Source organism: Chaetodon auriga, chromosome 5, assembly GCF_051107435.1.
Source record: "Chaetodon auriga isolate fChaAug3 chromosome 5, fChaAug3.hap1, whole genome shotgun sequence".
Classification (NCBI taxonomy): domain Eukaryota; kingdom Metazoa; phylum Chordata; class Actinopteri; order Chaetodontiformes; family Chaetodontidae; genus Chaetodon; species Chaetodon auriga.
This window is the reverse complement of record NC_135078.1, coordinates 29,722,508-29,737,500: the sequence shown is the minus strand read 5'-3', so window position 1 is coordinate 29,737,500 and position 14,993 is coordinate 29,722,508. Positions and strand designations below refer to the sequence as shown.

The window sequence follows — 14,993 nt, the reverse complement described above, 5'->3', positions numbered from 1 at the left end:
TTGCACTCTTGGTTTCCTTGGCAGTTGGCTTAGTGTTACTATTATCTACAATTACTATTATATTTGCAGTAGGGATGAAACTAACAGTTCTATTCATTATAATTTTATCTACCAGTTATTTTCCTGATGAATTGTTTATTCTGATGTCTGATATGATGTCTTCATGTCTTGTTTTGTCTGACCAACAGTCCAAAGATGACTAAATCATCACAGTTTAGAACTCGGGTCCAGACAGTGTTTGGTTATTTAACTTAAAATTATTGAACATATAATCAAAGCACTGTTAGTTTCTTTACAGTACAATGGCAGTACATTTAACGTACAGGTACTTTTGCAGGCAGCAGATCAGCCTGGTGTAGAACCATTTCCTCTGCCATCAGTAGGGTTCTGTCTGGACTGCACAGATCCAGAGGCTGTAAACAACAGAAAGAAAACACAACAGAAGAACAAACATCAATCCAGAAGTAAACTCCAACATAATAAGTGATGTTCTAATAAACACAGATCGATAAGGTGGAAAGTGTTTCTGACATATTCTGCATTAGATAAAAGTTATAAGGTTTGGTTTTAGGCTCTGACCTGAATGAAGGGTCTTATGGTTCTAACAATGTGGATCAGGGTTATATTCTTGGCTCAGTGCCGGTCTTCAGTTCCAGTATTTTGTTCTGGATTCTGGGTCAAGTTAATGGTCTGAGTTTTGACAGTGACAAAAAATGTGGAACACAAGGGTCTTTGGGTTTAATGATATGGATTTTGCTCTGGATTCTGGTCAGATTAAAGGTTGTATCTCTAACTTGGATAAAGATGTGAGAGTTTTGCATTAAGTCTCAGCTCTGGATTAAGTTCTAGGATGTGATGGGGAATGGGTTCTAATATTTTGTTAATAGCTCTAGTTTCTTACTGGACAAAAATGGGGGAAATGGGGGCTTTGGGATGTAATATTTTGTTCTGGATCGTGACAACAATTCTGGGATCTGACTTGGGAAAGATGTTCTGTTTCTGGGTCAGATTCAAGTTTCTGGGTTACGTATAGGGGTCTCGGATTGTTTCTGTGTTTTGAGTCAGAGCTAAGGTTTTAGGTTCTGACCTGGACGAAGATGGGGAAGATGAGGGTTTTGGGGGCCAGGGTGACATAAGTTCCATAGGAGGAGCAGGGCAGATGTGATTGGACAATAGTGCAGTTCTGGTAGTTGCCATAGTCACTGGGCGAGGCTGATGAAGAGGAGGTGGAGGTGAAAGAGGATGGGGGCAGGTTGGTGCGGCCGGTGAATGGTCGCTGTGGCGACGTAGGTCGAGGGTCGTGGAACAGATTTTGACCTCTGCTGGGGTGTGTTCGGTACAGACGCCCTGACAATATGACACAGGTAATATCATCTTATAATCAACACATTTAGCAATGCTCTGAATGGATTATCAATATTCAGCCGGTTGTCGTACCCATCGTTGTGTCCCGGTCATGATAAACTGGCTGCAGCAGCTGAAACACAGACACAGAGATGGAGAATAATTTTCTGTTCAAGCAGAACATTGTGATCATTACTTTATATACTAACAGCTACTGACACAACAACATGTTCAAGCTCTGGACAGAACAAACCACATGATGATCGATGATCTGATCCAGGTGAGCTTAAAGGGGCTATGGTTAGTTCTCAGTCCTGCTTTAGAAAAGACAGGAAAGATGGTCTGGAGCTCTGGGGTGGATTACTTTCTGAGAAAGGTTCCAGTTCTAGTTCAGGTGAAAGGGTGAAGGTCATATTTAAGTTCAGGAAAAGGTCTTCAGTAATGATCTGTTTCTAGGTCAGGTTCTAGTTCAGGTGAAAGGTTCTCGTTTGGGTGAAAGATTGTGGTTCAGCTAAAATTATCTGTGACCAGTAAAAGGTTCTGTATCAGATGAAAAGTTCTGGTTCAGGCCAAGTTTTCTTTAACAGGGGAAGAAGTGGTTCCATTAAAATATCCTGGTTCAAATAAAATGTCCTGGTCAAACTGAAAGGTCTGGGTTCAGGTAGAAAGGCCCTTTTTAAAGCGAGGTGAAAGAGGAAGGGGGATTCTGGTGGATTCAGACATGAGAACCTTGAGACACCTGTAGGCTCTTCAAACTCACCTGTTCTCCTGGATTGACAGGTGAGAGGATAATGTAATTGTCTCCATGTGATGATGTCACACGAGTGCCCTTGAGTGTGGTGGTGCGAGATGAGTACTCAGTCACCTCCTCTTCTTCCTCCTCCTCCTGGTCCTCCTTCTTGTCCCTCCACAGAGAACCCAGAGCCCCCAAACTGGACCTCACCCCCAGCCCCTGACCCTGTCTGAGGGCATGTTTACTGTGGGTGGGGTGACGAAGCAACTTCCTGCCTGTTGTCTAGAGATAGAGAGGAGGGACGAGACACAGTGACATTAGCTTAGCATTAAGACTGTTAGCCTAGTTTCCCATGTTTTGTGACCTGACAGCAAAGCCAATAGCAGGTAGATGAAATATTGACACCCTATACTTCACTGAAAGAAGCAAACCCTGCACTGTAACAATACTCAATCACAAGAAAATGTTGTACAATTGCAGCTGTACTTGACGAAAAGTACCTAAGTCCAAAGAGTACTTGAGGTATTAAAGAAGTTTTCAGCATGCAGAATGTCAAAATTTGTGTCAAATTTGAAGACCCTGTCATTTTGTTGTGAATGATGTGCAAAGATTATCAGTAATGTTTTGTTGAGGAAAAAGGTTTTTGTTCCTTTCTATATTCTGGGCCAACTGAAAGATTATCATCTATGACCTGGTTCAGGTTTACGGTTCTGGGCCAAGTGAAATTCAGGTTTAATCAAATTTTGGAGGTAAAATCAAGATAAGATAAAATTTTATTGATCCCACGCCAGGGAGTTTGGGTAGTTAGCAAAACCAGTGGCATAGAGGGGTTAAGATAAGTAAGACACAGGAAAAAGAATTTTAAAAAATCACTATGTATATGTACATTATGTACAGAATATAGAAATACTAATTGCCACAAAAATACTATTGCCAATATTCTTATGAAAAAACTAACAATGCCATACATTGAATTTCACTTGCAAAATGCTGTTGCATAAAAAGAACATTGAATTGCACATCCATTCATCCATCCATTTTCACCCGCTTTATCCGGGGCCGGGTCGCGGGGGCAGCAGTCTGAGCAGGGAGAACCAAACTTCCCTCTCCCTGGACACTTCCTCCGGCTCATCCGGGGGGACCCCGAGGCGTTCCCAGGCCAGCCGAGCGACATAGTCACTCCAGCGTGTCCTGGGTCTTCCCAGGGGCCTCCTCCCAGTGGGGCATGCCTGGAACACCTCCCTAGTGAGGCGTCCAGGGGGCATCCGGTAGAGATGCCCGAGCCACCTCAGCTGACTCTTCTCGATGTGGAGGAGCAGCGACTCTACTCTGAGCTCCTCCCCGGTGACAGAGCTCTTCACCCTATCTCTGAGGGAGCGCCCCGCCACCCTGCAGAGGAAACTCATTTCAGTCGCTTGTATCCTTGATCTTGTTCTTTCGGTCATGACCCAAAGTTCATGACCATAGGTGAGGGTAGGAACGTAGATTGACTGGGAAAACGAGAGCTTCGCCTTTCGGCTCAGCTCCTTCACCACGACAGACCAATACAGTGACTGCATTACTGCTGCCGCTGCACCGATCCGCCTGTCAATCTCACGCTCCATTCTTCCCTCACTCGTGAACAAGATCCCAAGATACTTAAACTCCTCCACTTGAGGTAGGAACTCTCCCCCAACCCAGAATTGAGTTGCACAGATCTATGTATTTGTACACTATGTACAGTTTAGAAAAATACTATCAAAGAAACAAAAAGGAACGAAGACCAAAGGGTATCAGAAAAGCTATAATGAAGCTGAATAAGCAGAAGAACTAAATACACAAATTTTACTTCAGTACAGTACTCAAACCATACGTGTCACTTTCTGTTCTGACCAGCAGGTGTCAGACTGTTTTTTTATGGACTAACCTTGTTGTGTTTCAGTGGGTGGAGCAAAGTTTCACATCCTGACCTTAGCTCAGGTAAACCTCTCCACACCACCAACACAATCTGAGATGGACAACTCCTATACACACCCACAGACACACACACGCGCACACACACACACACACACACACACACACACACACACACACACACACACAGAGAAAGATTTTTAATGTTGTAACATCAAAGTCAATAAAAAGTGGAACTAAGACTAAAAAACATGTAAATCAAGCTGTTAATTAGATGTTCGTATGGAAATCAAATAAAAACTTGACTAAAATACTTCTTGTCAAATGTACTAAATCTTCTGCATATTTTTCATCATTTCAAATGTAAAAATGTGTCTGAACAGTCAAAAAGAAACTGCAACCCTGAGGTCAGAAATAATTTGAACAGGAAGTCAGTCAGACTGTGAGGGGGCAGGATTACCTGATGGCATGGGCAAGGTCGACACACTTCCAGGTTTCTACAGGAAGTCCGTTCAGCTGCAGGACCGAATCTCCTTGACGGAGACCAGACTGATGAGCCGGACTGTCTACAGACAGACAGAACAGACCACCAATGAAAGCAGACTGAGCTGAGCGAGGTCATTAGTGACCTCACAGACTTTACAGTTCGAGCCAAAAGCTTTAGGTTAATACTGAAGACATCACAAGAACACATGCATAATTATGTAGTAAACATAAGTGTAGAAAAGCAAAATATATTTTAGATCTTAGATTCTTCACAGCAGCCACCTTCTGCTTTGATGGCAGCTTTGCACACTGTTGGCGTTCTCTCAGCGGATTCATGAGGATGTCACCTGGAGTCTTGAAGGAGTTCTCATATATGCTGAGCACTTCTGGCTGCTTCGCCTTCAGTTTGAGCTCCAGCTCCTCCGAAACCATCTCAGCTGGGTTCAGGTCAGGTGAGCGTGGAGAGCAGGTCATGTGATGCAGCCCTCACAGAGCCTGGAGGTGTGTTCTGGGTCGTTGTCCAGATGAAGGACAGACCAACTGGGCTGACCTGTGGCTGCAGGATGCTGTGGTAGCCATGCCAGTTCCCCGCACACTATCACACCTCCACCTTCTGCTGCTTCACGGTGGAACCACGCCTGCAGATACCATCAGTTCACCTTCTCTGCATCTCACAAAGATACAACAGCTAGAACCTAACAGCTCAGATCTGCACTAATCAGACCAGAGTCCAGGTCTCTTCTGGTCTGATGTCCAGTCCTTGTGGTTTTTGGTTGGAGCAGGTCTCTTCTTGCTGGTCTCTCTCAGTCATGGTATCTTTGCAGCAGTTGAACCATGAAGGCCTGATTCAGGCATCTCCTCCATCAGTGGATGCTGACATGTTTCTGCTGTTCTCTGAAGCTGCTGACTATGATGAACATCTCCTCTGCAGCAGAGGGACCCCATGGTCTTCTAATAGTGTTTATTGTTGATGTGTGATCATGAGTCTGCACAGGGTGTTTTATTTTGAAAATGGTTTGTAAAACATGTTGCTCTGCTGTCAGTAGACTTGTCCGTGTTTGTGATTGGTCCTAAACTGCAAACACTGCCCCTGTCGTGGGAAAACCTGGTTTGACCTACTGATAACCACCTTGGTGTGAGTCTTGCTAGGTTCAATGAAGTCAGATAACAGAATGGTGCAGTTCATAGTACAGGCCCCTGCCCTCAGGTCTTTACAGTGTCATTGTAGTTTTACTGTCTTTGTTCTCAGGTGTTCATGTACAGTGTTTCTCACCGGAGTCGACAGCCTGGACCCTGACGGGACAGTCGGAGCAGATTGTGAATCCAAAACCATCTTTTCCTCGAATAATGTTCACCTGGAGACGATAAAGGAAAATGAATATTTGCATTTTGTATAATCTGGTTGAAATTCATTTACATTTGAAGATGCAATCATCACTGAATCATATGTCATGCAAGAAAGCCAATAAAAACAAAGTAATGGTCATAGTTGTCATATTGATATTTAAGGTATGTTAGTCGATCCACACTGTCAGCTCATCCATTGAATAAAATGCAAGAAAACATTCCACCTTAAAAGTTGCTGGTAGCCTCGGATCTATACCAAGCAAACATTAGCTAAAAAAGATGAAAAAGTAGCAAAACATCCTGTTGTTCATCAGTCACTCTTCTGACAGTTTCTTTATTTAGGACGCAGTCTGTTAAACCTACTGCATCCACAGCACAAGTCAGCAGAAAAGGAAATGAAATTTAGCTTAGCTACGTTTCGTTAGATTAGTGTGACAGAACAGATGTTTCGAATGAGGCTTCCTCTGTTTATTGGCACAAGTAAGTTCATTAAATAATTCAAAACATGAACTGCTTGTGTTCATTCGCCTGTACTACTTCATGTCACGCTCTTTACGTTGATGGTTTCATCTGATACAGCTTAGCTCAATGTTTGGCTGACTGCCATGTCATATTCTCAACATGATGAAACTACTCATACAGTCAGTGTAACGTTTGAGTGCGCTCAGTTATCGTTGACTTGCCACGGCAGAACAGTGGTTACACAACCTTCAAGTGAGCCACAGCTCCACCCCACCCTAACCTAAGCAAAACGCCGACCTCCTGAGTGAAAATCATGTATTTGTTTGGCCCATCCACCCACTCACCCCACCTTCCTCCATCTGTGGACTTTCTGGCTGTTTCTGACTACATCACCTTGCTCTGAGTGTCTGATATTGCTGTGAATGGGCTCACAGTGAAGGCAGCATCTCATACTGACGTAGCTTGTAAGTGATGAAGCGCTGTTGTCAGTCTCTGTTGTTCTATCACGTCACGTGTTGTAGTGCAGTTTTCAACCTGAAGTTGTCGCCGTGTCCCGACTCTGCTGGCCTGTAGTCATGTTGACAGAGTCAGAAAGTTTCTCTCAGATCCACACTGGAGGTCTGTCTGGGTCCTGGTCTCTGTGCTGTTTCCATGACTCTGTAAACACTGACAGACCTGAGGAAAGGTCGACTCCTCCTGAGAGTTTTCTCTCCACAAAGGATGTTAAATGTCCCTGAGTTCAGACTGACAGGCTAATATTAAAACTCCTGCAGGATCTGAGGAGAAACACCAGGGAGGGGGTCTTTAAAGAGGACTGAGACTCTCAGTGTTTGTGTTTCTCTGCAGGATCAGTCCGGTTCACATGTCCACCGAGTCGCCTGATGGACAGGAAACACATCTGCAGTGTTTCCATAAAGACACATCATGAGGCCGGGTCGTTGGGAAACTCAGCTCCTCATCTTTTAAAAACTGCCTTCGACTGTTGGTTTAACGTCCTGTTCGAGTTTACTATCCTCGAGTCCTCACTGTCCTTCAGTTCTCTGGGTTTACTTTCATTTTGTAAAGAGTTTTTACACTCTTTATTATTATTACTATATACTAAGTTTACTGCTCCCAGTTGCTGAACTAAGAGAAAGAGAAAAGGATGATTTACAGAAATGCTGGACTCCTCTAACATGTTGCCACACTTTTAGAGAGGAGATCTGAAGTGACAAAAACGTTGATTCACTTCTCTGAATCTCCTTCAGTCATAACTGTGGGCTCAAAGAAACCATCTCGAAAAGCAGCAAATAAATGAGACAGTTCTCCTTTGCCCCGGCTTTGTCTTCTTGCTTGATGTTGCTATCGAGAGTTTCTTCTTGTCCGCTGGAGTCTTTGTTAGTTCGCTCAGCTCAACCTGCAGGACGACGACCACAAAAACGAGTCAAACTGTCTCCGGACAACTACAATCATCTGTCCAACAGATTCACTGATGTCGCTGATGATGTCGCTGATGATGTCACTAATGATGTCGCTGATGATGTCCTGATATCCTGATAATGTCACTGACAATCATCAGCATTGTCTTAAATTTGAGATACATTTCTTGTTTGTGTATTCACGTGATTCTGTCTCCAATCAGCAGCCAATCAGCTGCAAGTATTTCACATCGACATGAGACTGAAGGGTTAAAGGCTGGATTCAGTTTCTGTTTGAACAGCTGAGTGTTTGTGCAGCAACAGACAACATGGAGGGCCTCCGTCTGTTCAAACACACACACACACACACACACACACACACACACACACACACACACACACACACACACACCAGCAGCACTGACACACACACAGCGACACACTCTCCTGTCAGATGTAGTTATTCAGTAAAATCATTCAGTTGTAATCTGTGTAAATTATTGATTTGCGTGCACACGCACACATGCACGCACACACATATATATAAATCGAAGCTGATTTAAACATGAAGACATTAAACATTTATTTGACCTGCTGGACTTGAAAAGTACGGATACACACACACACACACACACACACACACACACACACACACACACACAGGAAACTGGGGTTTTTCCGGGAAATGACAAACAGCCAGCAGTAACATCACGCTGCAGCCAATCAGAAGAGACCTGTATATCCTGCTGTTTTGTTGTTTTGTGTCTACACAACCTGTGATGATTGTGTGTTTGATGTTGGTGCCTTAGATCAGATTTTGTCAGAAATCATCTGTCACATCAGAGCCCGTTCCAAAAACTACTAATTTGGTGACATCTTCATGGGAGAAAGCTGATGAGCAAACACAGTACAGCAACAAATCTGCAGACTGACTTCACTGGTGGACTCAAATCAGCTGGAATTACGGTTCTCCTGAACTCTACCGAACTCTCCTGAACTCTACTGAACTCTATTGAACAGAACTCTACTGAGCAGAACTCTCCTGAACTCTACTGAGCAGAACTCATCTGAACTCTACTGAACTCTACTGACCAGAACTCTACTGACCAGAACTCATCTGAACTCTACTGAACTCTACTGAACTCTACTGAACAGAACTCTACTGAGCAGAACTCATCTGAACTCTACTGAACTCTACTGAGCAGAACTCTACTGAGCAGAACTCATCTGAACTCTACTGAACTCTACTGAGCAGAACTCTACTGAGCAGAACTCATCTGAACTCTACTGACCAGAACTCATCTGAACTCTACTGAACCCTACTGAACAGAACTCTACTGAACAGAACTCTACTGAACAGAATTCATCTGAACTCTACTGAACTCTACTGAACAGAACTCTCCTGAACTCTACTGAGCAGAACTCATCTGAACTCTCCTGAGCATTCCTGAGAACTACATTATGAACCTGTTGCAGGCTTTGAAGCAGCAAGCACAAGACAAAATGTCCTCAAAGTAGAGAAGGTCTCACTTTGTATAATTGTTGCAACAGCAGATATCCACTGATTTTGACACCATTTCGAGCAGACTCACCCTAAATGTGTTTTCATGTTGGGCTGCAGTGACGGATGGAGACAGAAAGAGAGAATCTAAGCAATTCAGACTTGAACTTTGCAGCTTCAACTCATCAAGAGATTTCAGATTAACTTTAGAGTATGTTCTCACTCATCAGCTCTGGACTTTGTGCTCCATCACACACTGTTCTGATCTGTTAACATTCAGTGGATGAGCAGAACGATGGGCACCGACTGCTGCCGAACACTGACTTTAACCTGTGAAATCGTACTGTTATCAACAAACAGACTCAGACCTGTGGCAGGTTTTGTTCAATGCAGACTCGACACAGACGGTGGATCGTGTGCATGACAGCAGGCCTGGCTGTTGGTTCAAATCCTGTGGCTCCACCAGTCCATCTGATCCTCTAACAGAACTGATCCTCAAACAGCAGGAAGGCTGAACCTCGTCCAATCCAGTCAGATTTCACAAAGACGAGTCTAACCCAGTTCCAGATTTACAGAACGAGAACCAGATGTAATCCAGGTCTAGATTTCCACAAAACCTGAGCCGGATATAAACCAGGCCAGGTTTATAGATCCAGATCCAGGTGTAACCCAAATCCAGACTTCACAAAGTAGTCCAGTTGACATCCCACACAGTACTAGGTCTGAAGTTGGTCCAAATTAACAGAAACATGTAATCAGGTCACGATCTACAGAAGTGCTTTCATTCCAGGTTCAGACTTCAAAGAACAAGAATCCAGAATTCACACAACCAGGTCAAAACCTGGTTGTGTATCAGAGGTTCAGCGGTATACTGGATGCTGGAGAGTGAGTGTGTGTGTGTGTGTGTGTGTGTGTGTGTGTGTGTGTGTGTGTGGGTGTGTGTGTGTTTGTGTCTGTGTGTGTGTCTTTGCATGTATTACTCATGCTGTGGGGATTCGCCTTCCTTATGGGGACAAAGCTCATGACGTGACACAGTAAATTTAGGGTTCAGTGTTCAGGAAATGAATGTAGGCCTATGCAATGTCCCCATAAGTGATGGAAAAACAACTGAATGTGTGTGTGTGTGTGTGTGTGTGTGTGTGTGTGTGTGTGTGAACAGAAGAATAATAGTAGGAAACACACACAGACTCATGAAAACACTGGATGTATCCTGGTGATAACAGCACCCCCCCACCCCCCCACCCCCACCCCCCACCCCCCCGTGTGAACCCTGTCATCTACTTGGGACTCTCACACTCACTGTAGACCAGGTCCACCCTGCCAGACGTACTGAGTCCATGTATTAATCTCCTTTATCCAATCATGCGTTCCCAAAGTGGTGAACCTCGCTCCGTCCTCGCTTGTGAAGGACTGAGCTTCATCATGACACTCTTCATGATACTCTTACCTGTTACCAATGAACCTGTTTGCCTGTGGAATGTCCCAAACATTGACTATCAGGAATATGCAGCTGTGTCGATGCTGTTTCACACCACAAACCCTCTCCAACATATTCTGTGCAATAGTACATATTTTTTACTGTTATAAATTTTCTACTGTGCAATAGTACATAGACACTGTATTTTATTATTCATATCTTGCTTGTGCTATTTAAAAATTTCCACTGTGGAACTGAGGCAGCCTTCACAAGGTAGTATTTTTATACTCCTGTATATATTATGTACAGAGCCTCTATAGTTGATTTTATTTTGTATCTTTTGTTGTCTGTTTTTTTTTCTTTTTATTCCTGCTGTTGTAACGAGCACATTTCCCCAGTGTGGGATCATTTAAGTCTTATCTTATTAGCAGGAGATTGCTAAAGAAATAATGAAATACTTCAGAGGGGAATTTGATTGATCTCTTGTCACATTATAGTTCAGTGACACCTCGGACAAACTGATGACTCAGGATGAAAATCTATTAAAAGTACTCAAATGAGAAATTTATCACACAGAGACAACTTTCATCACACCAGTGAGAAATGACTGCACTGAAACTGTCATCCACATGAAGATGTGGACAAGCTGATCTTCACCCTTATACTGCAATATGATGCTACATGTGAAATCTTGGACAACGTGGACGATATATTCGAGTCCATAAGCTGTAATGCATGACGTGGTTCATTGGCAGACCCTGTTCCTGTACAAGTGTAATTAGATGAGACTGGACTGTATACTGAGGGAGACTGTTACGCAGTGGCTGCAGGGCAAAGCAGGACAGAGTGTGAATGCAAATTATTAGTGAACACTATCCAAAATTCACAAAATTGAAAACATACACATCCCCAGAAATATACACATGGTTAACTGTAAGTACTCTACGTGATGTTGCTCATGCCAACCCCCCCCATGTGTGTGTGTGTGTGTGTGTGTGTGTGTGTGTGTGTGTGTGTATGTGTGTGTGTGTGTCCTCACTTTGTTTGAGGGTTCAGAATCTGGGTTAGGTTCAGTTCAGTTTTAGACATTGGATTCGGGGGGTTGAGGTTATGTCAGTAAGCGTCCTCACAAGTGCAGCAGTACAAATGCGTGTGTGGTATATACATATTTATATACTGTGAAGCAGCTTCACTCTATAATTCATCACACGTGAATCTTTCATGGGTCTTTAACGAAAAACAGTAAAACACACACACACAAATGCAACCGCAGAGCGTTTCTGATTCTGATCATCTCTGGTCTGATTGGTTGCTTTGTCAATAATGTTCGCACGTTACCTAGCTCGCTGTTTCAACCTGGGACTGATCAGCTTTGGAAAATTATTTTTTCAGAATAACTCTGGCTCTCCTTTACCAATTTTAAAAGGTGATGTAGGTGCTGAAAGTAAAGTTACAAGTAATCTCAAGGCTTGGCTATGAAGTCCCAAGTCAAGTCTCGAATCAAGTCTGAGGTCTAGAAAGGGCAGTCCAAAGTTAAGACAATTAAATCCAAAGTCAACAAAAGTAAGTGCAAAGTCAAGACAAGCAAATTTCAAATCAAAGCAGGTAAGTTCCAGTCAACTGTTACCAGATCAACACAGCCACCGCCCACTACAGGACTGGTAAGTCCCCATTCAACAAAAGTAACTTCCAAGTCAAACAAGGTAAGTCCCAAGTCAAGTTTCAAATCAAAGAAGGACTAGACAGGTAAAGTAATCCCAGGACAATTTCAAATGAAGTTCCATGACAAGACAGGTAAGTCCAGGACTAGTGTCACATTTAAACGAAAAACTGTTGCTCCCAAAATGTAAATTAATCTGTGAGTCCTAGTATGGTCTTTCTGATAAAAAGTAAAACACGACCAATAAATCCCAGGTCTGACAAGTCTCAATTCAAGACAGGTAAGTCCCAAGTTAAGTCCAGCAAGTCAAGATCAAAACAGTTAAGTTCAAATCAATTTGGAAGTCAACCCACATCAAGAGTGATAAGCCATAAGTCAAGCTCCAAGTGAAGAGCAGACCAAGTCAAAACAGGTAATTCCAGAGGAAACCCCCAAATCAAGTCAAAAGATAAGTCCAGCAAGTCCCAAGTCAAGACAGGTAAATTCCAAATTAAATGATAGGTCAAGACCACCAAGGCCCAAGTCAAGAAAAGTCAATGCCTCGTCAAGTGCCAGATGGAGACTGTTAAGTCCCAAGTAAACAAAGGTAAATGCAAAGTCGAGTCCCAAGTCAAGAACAACAAGCTGCCATGTCCAACCTCATCTACTTAATGACACTTTTACTGATGATGTTTGTGTAGTTAAATGTTTGCATTTGTGTCATGTGACTCACCGTCTGTCGTTGGGTGCTGTTTTGAGTTGCCAGATGCTGGTTGGTGCTGTCATACAGTGTGGCGATGCAGCTGCTGTAGTTGGCATTGGTGGGGTTGAGGCTCTGGGGGCAACTGAAGGTCAGACTGTGGTTTGGCAAGTCTTTAAGTCCAGCAGTGGTGGTGGTGCTGTTTGATAGGTTGGTTGTGGTAGCAGTGGTGGTGGCAATGCGGTTCAGGTCAGTGTCTGGAGTGGAGTCTGGAGTCCTCCTGAAGTCTGCTGTGAGCAGATAACCACCATCATCATCATCATTACCAAGAGCATCGTTCCAAGACCAGGCAGTGTTCTTCCAGAACATCCTGACCGTCCTCAGACCAGACCAGACTGGACCAGATTAAATCAGCCAGATAGACAGACAGATGGTTCTGAATCACAGTCAAACCTGCAGCAGACAACTTCAAGCTGAGACAAAAGTTGGACCATCCACTTATAGTCCCCTGAAGAGGTCTACACCGACACCAGCATCAAAACTCAACCCCTCGCTTTGACACTCTGAGTCTTTGAGACAAGATTTTCACTAAACAAACTGTAAACAAGAGATGTAAACACAAACAAATAAACAGATTCAATTATTATAGGTTGTCTGACAGACAATGAATCCGTTTCATTAATTTCTGCATAAAAATGGTCACTTTTAAAGAGAGTTGGACACAGAACATTCAAAGTCAGAGTTCATGAGATGACGTGCAGCTGGTGAGTAAATCCTCCTCAAGTAAAACAGAAACAGTGAGGACGATGAGGTCTGGATCGAGAGTCCTGAGAGTCCCTACTGATTGGACTGCCTCAAACTGTGAATCTGCTGTTCTCATGAAGTAAAACCACAGGCACAAATATTGCTGACTACTGCTGACAAATACTACATCCACTGATGTTACTACTGACAGTATTTGTGATACTACAAGTCCAGCTGCTGCAGATACAGACGTCCAAACAACAAAACAAACAAATGAAGAAGAAGTCTGTTTCTTCCTCTGTCCTCCTTCCGTTCCCTCTCTCTCTCTGATCGGTCGAGGTGAGCGAGTGTCAGATCTCAGTGTGATGTCAGAAGGAGAGAGAGAGAGAGGGTGAGCGAGAGGATGGGGGGGTTTACTCTGAGATAGATGGAGTTGGGGGAAGGGGGGAGCAACGTAGGGACAGAGGTATTGTGAGGGTCACATGGTTACTGGGCAGCTTCTCATCACCATGGCAACCATCTGGACCCCTGGAGAGAGGGAGAGAGAGAGAGCGAGAGAGAGAGAGAGAGAGAGAGAGCCCACAGCTGCTCTCTCACCTCTCTCTCCTTCAGCACTATAAATAGAATAAACATATAGATTTACATACAAGGGATCATATGTGTCAGCAGCTGCACATGTCTGTGGGTTTTTCCTTGTGTTTCAGTCTGTTAACTTCTCCACTGCAGGTTCCACATTTACAGACTTAATAAAGAACCAGAACCAGAGCCAGAACCTCATTTTATTTGTGAGGTTGTGCGGTCAAAAAACTGATGCTTTTGTTTTCAGCAGAAACAAGCTGTGAACACAACATTAACAGATCTTCACCTTTAGAGTTGATCTGTTGAACTTGTTTACAAAGTTGTTTATTTCCACATCCAGCAGTCACAGAACAACATGATGATTCGTATGGAGTAATGTTTGCATCACCTGATGAATGTCTCTGAAGCTCTCTTTTAGCTCTGGTTTTGGTCTCCTCCAGCTCCTGAGAGAAATATCTGGCTCTTTAGCTGCTAAATGATCCACCATGTTCACCGGCAGTGGGTGTAATGTCCTTCACACAGGCACTTAGACAGCAGAAGGTTGTGCCACCATGTACTGCTACATACAGGTAAGCGCCGAGCCGCGGTGACGGAAGAAGGTGGGCGACCAGCTAGAACAGCAGCAACAGCCAAACAGGAGGAGCACCGGCCCCTTGGAGGAGAAGCAGTAGGTGGTCCAAAAGAGTGGCAGAGCACAGGCAGCACTCTGGTCATAGGAGCCAAGCCGACTCCTGGCAGCACTGGAAGCAGA

At 43.8% G+C, this 14,993-nt stretch overlaps 1 protein-coding gene across 1 annotated transcript in view; it reads right to left on the bottom strand.

Annotated features, from left to right (window-relative positions):
• Positions 1-14,993, bottom strand: part of LOC143320720 (regulator of G-protein signaling 3-like) — a 43,584-nt gene that overhangs the window by 8,979 nt on the left and 19,612 nt on the right. The window contains exons 11-18 of the mRNA XM_076730582.1: positions 12,953-13,209; positions 5,730-5,811; positions 4,431-4,536; positions 3,984-4,080; positions 2,105-2,359; positions 1,438-1,477; positions 1,088-1,347; positions 324-413 (exon numbers count right to left, since the gene is read on the bottom strand). Of these exons, the coding sequence (XP_076586697.1) occupies positions 324-413; positions 1,088-1,347; positions 1,438-1,477; positions 2,105-2,359; positions 3,984-4,080; positions 4,431-4,536; positions 5,730-5,811; positions 12,953-13,209 (1,187 nt within the window). The remainder of the gene's footprint in view (positions 1-323; positions 414-1,087; positions 1,348-1,437; positions 1,478-2,104; positions 2,360-3,983; positions 4,081-4,430; positions 4,537-5,729; positions 5,812-12,952; positions 13,210-14,993) is intronic.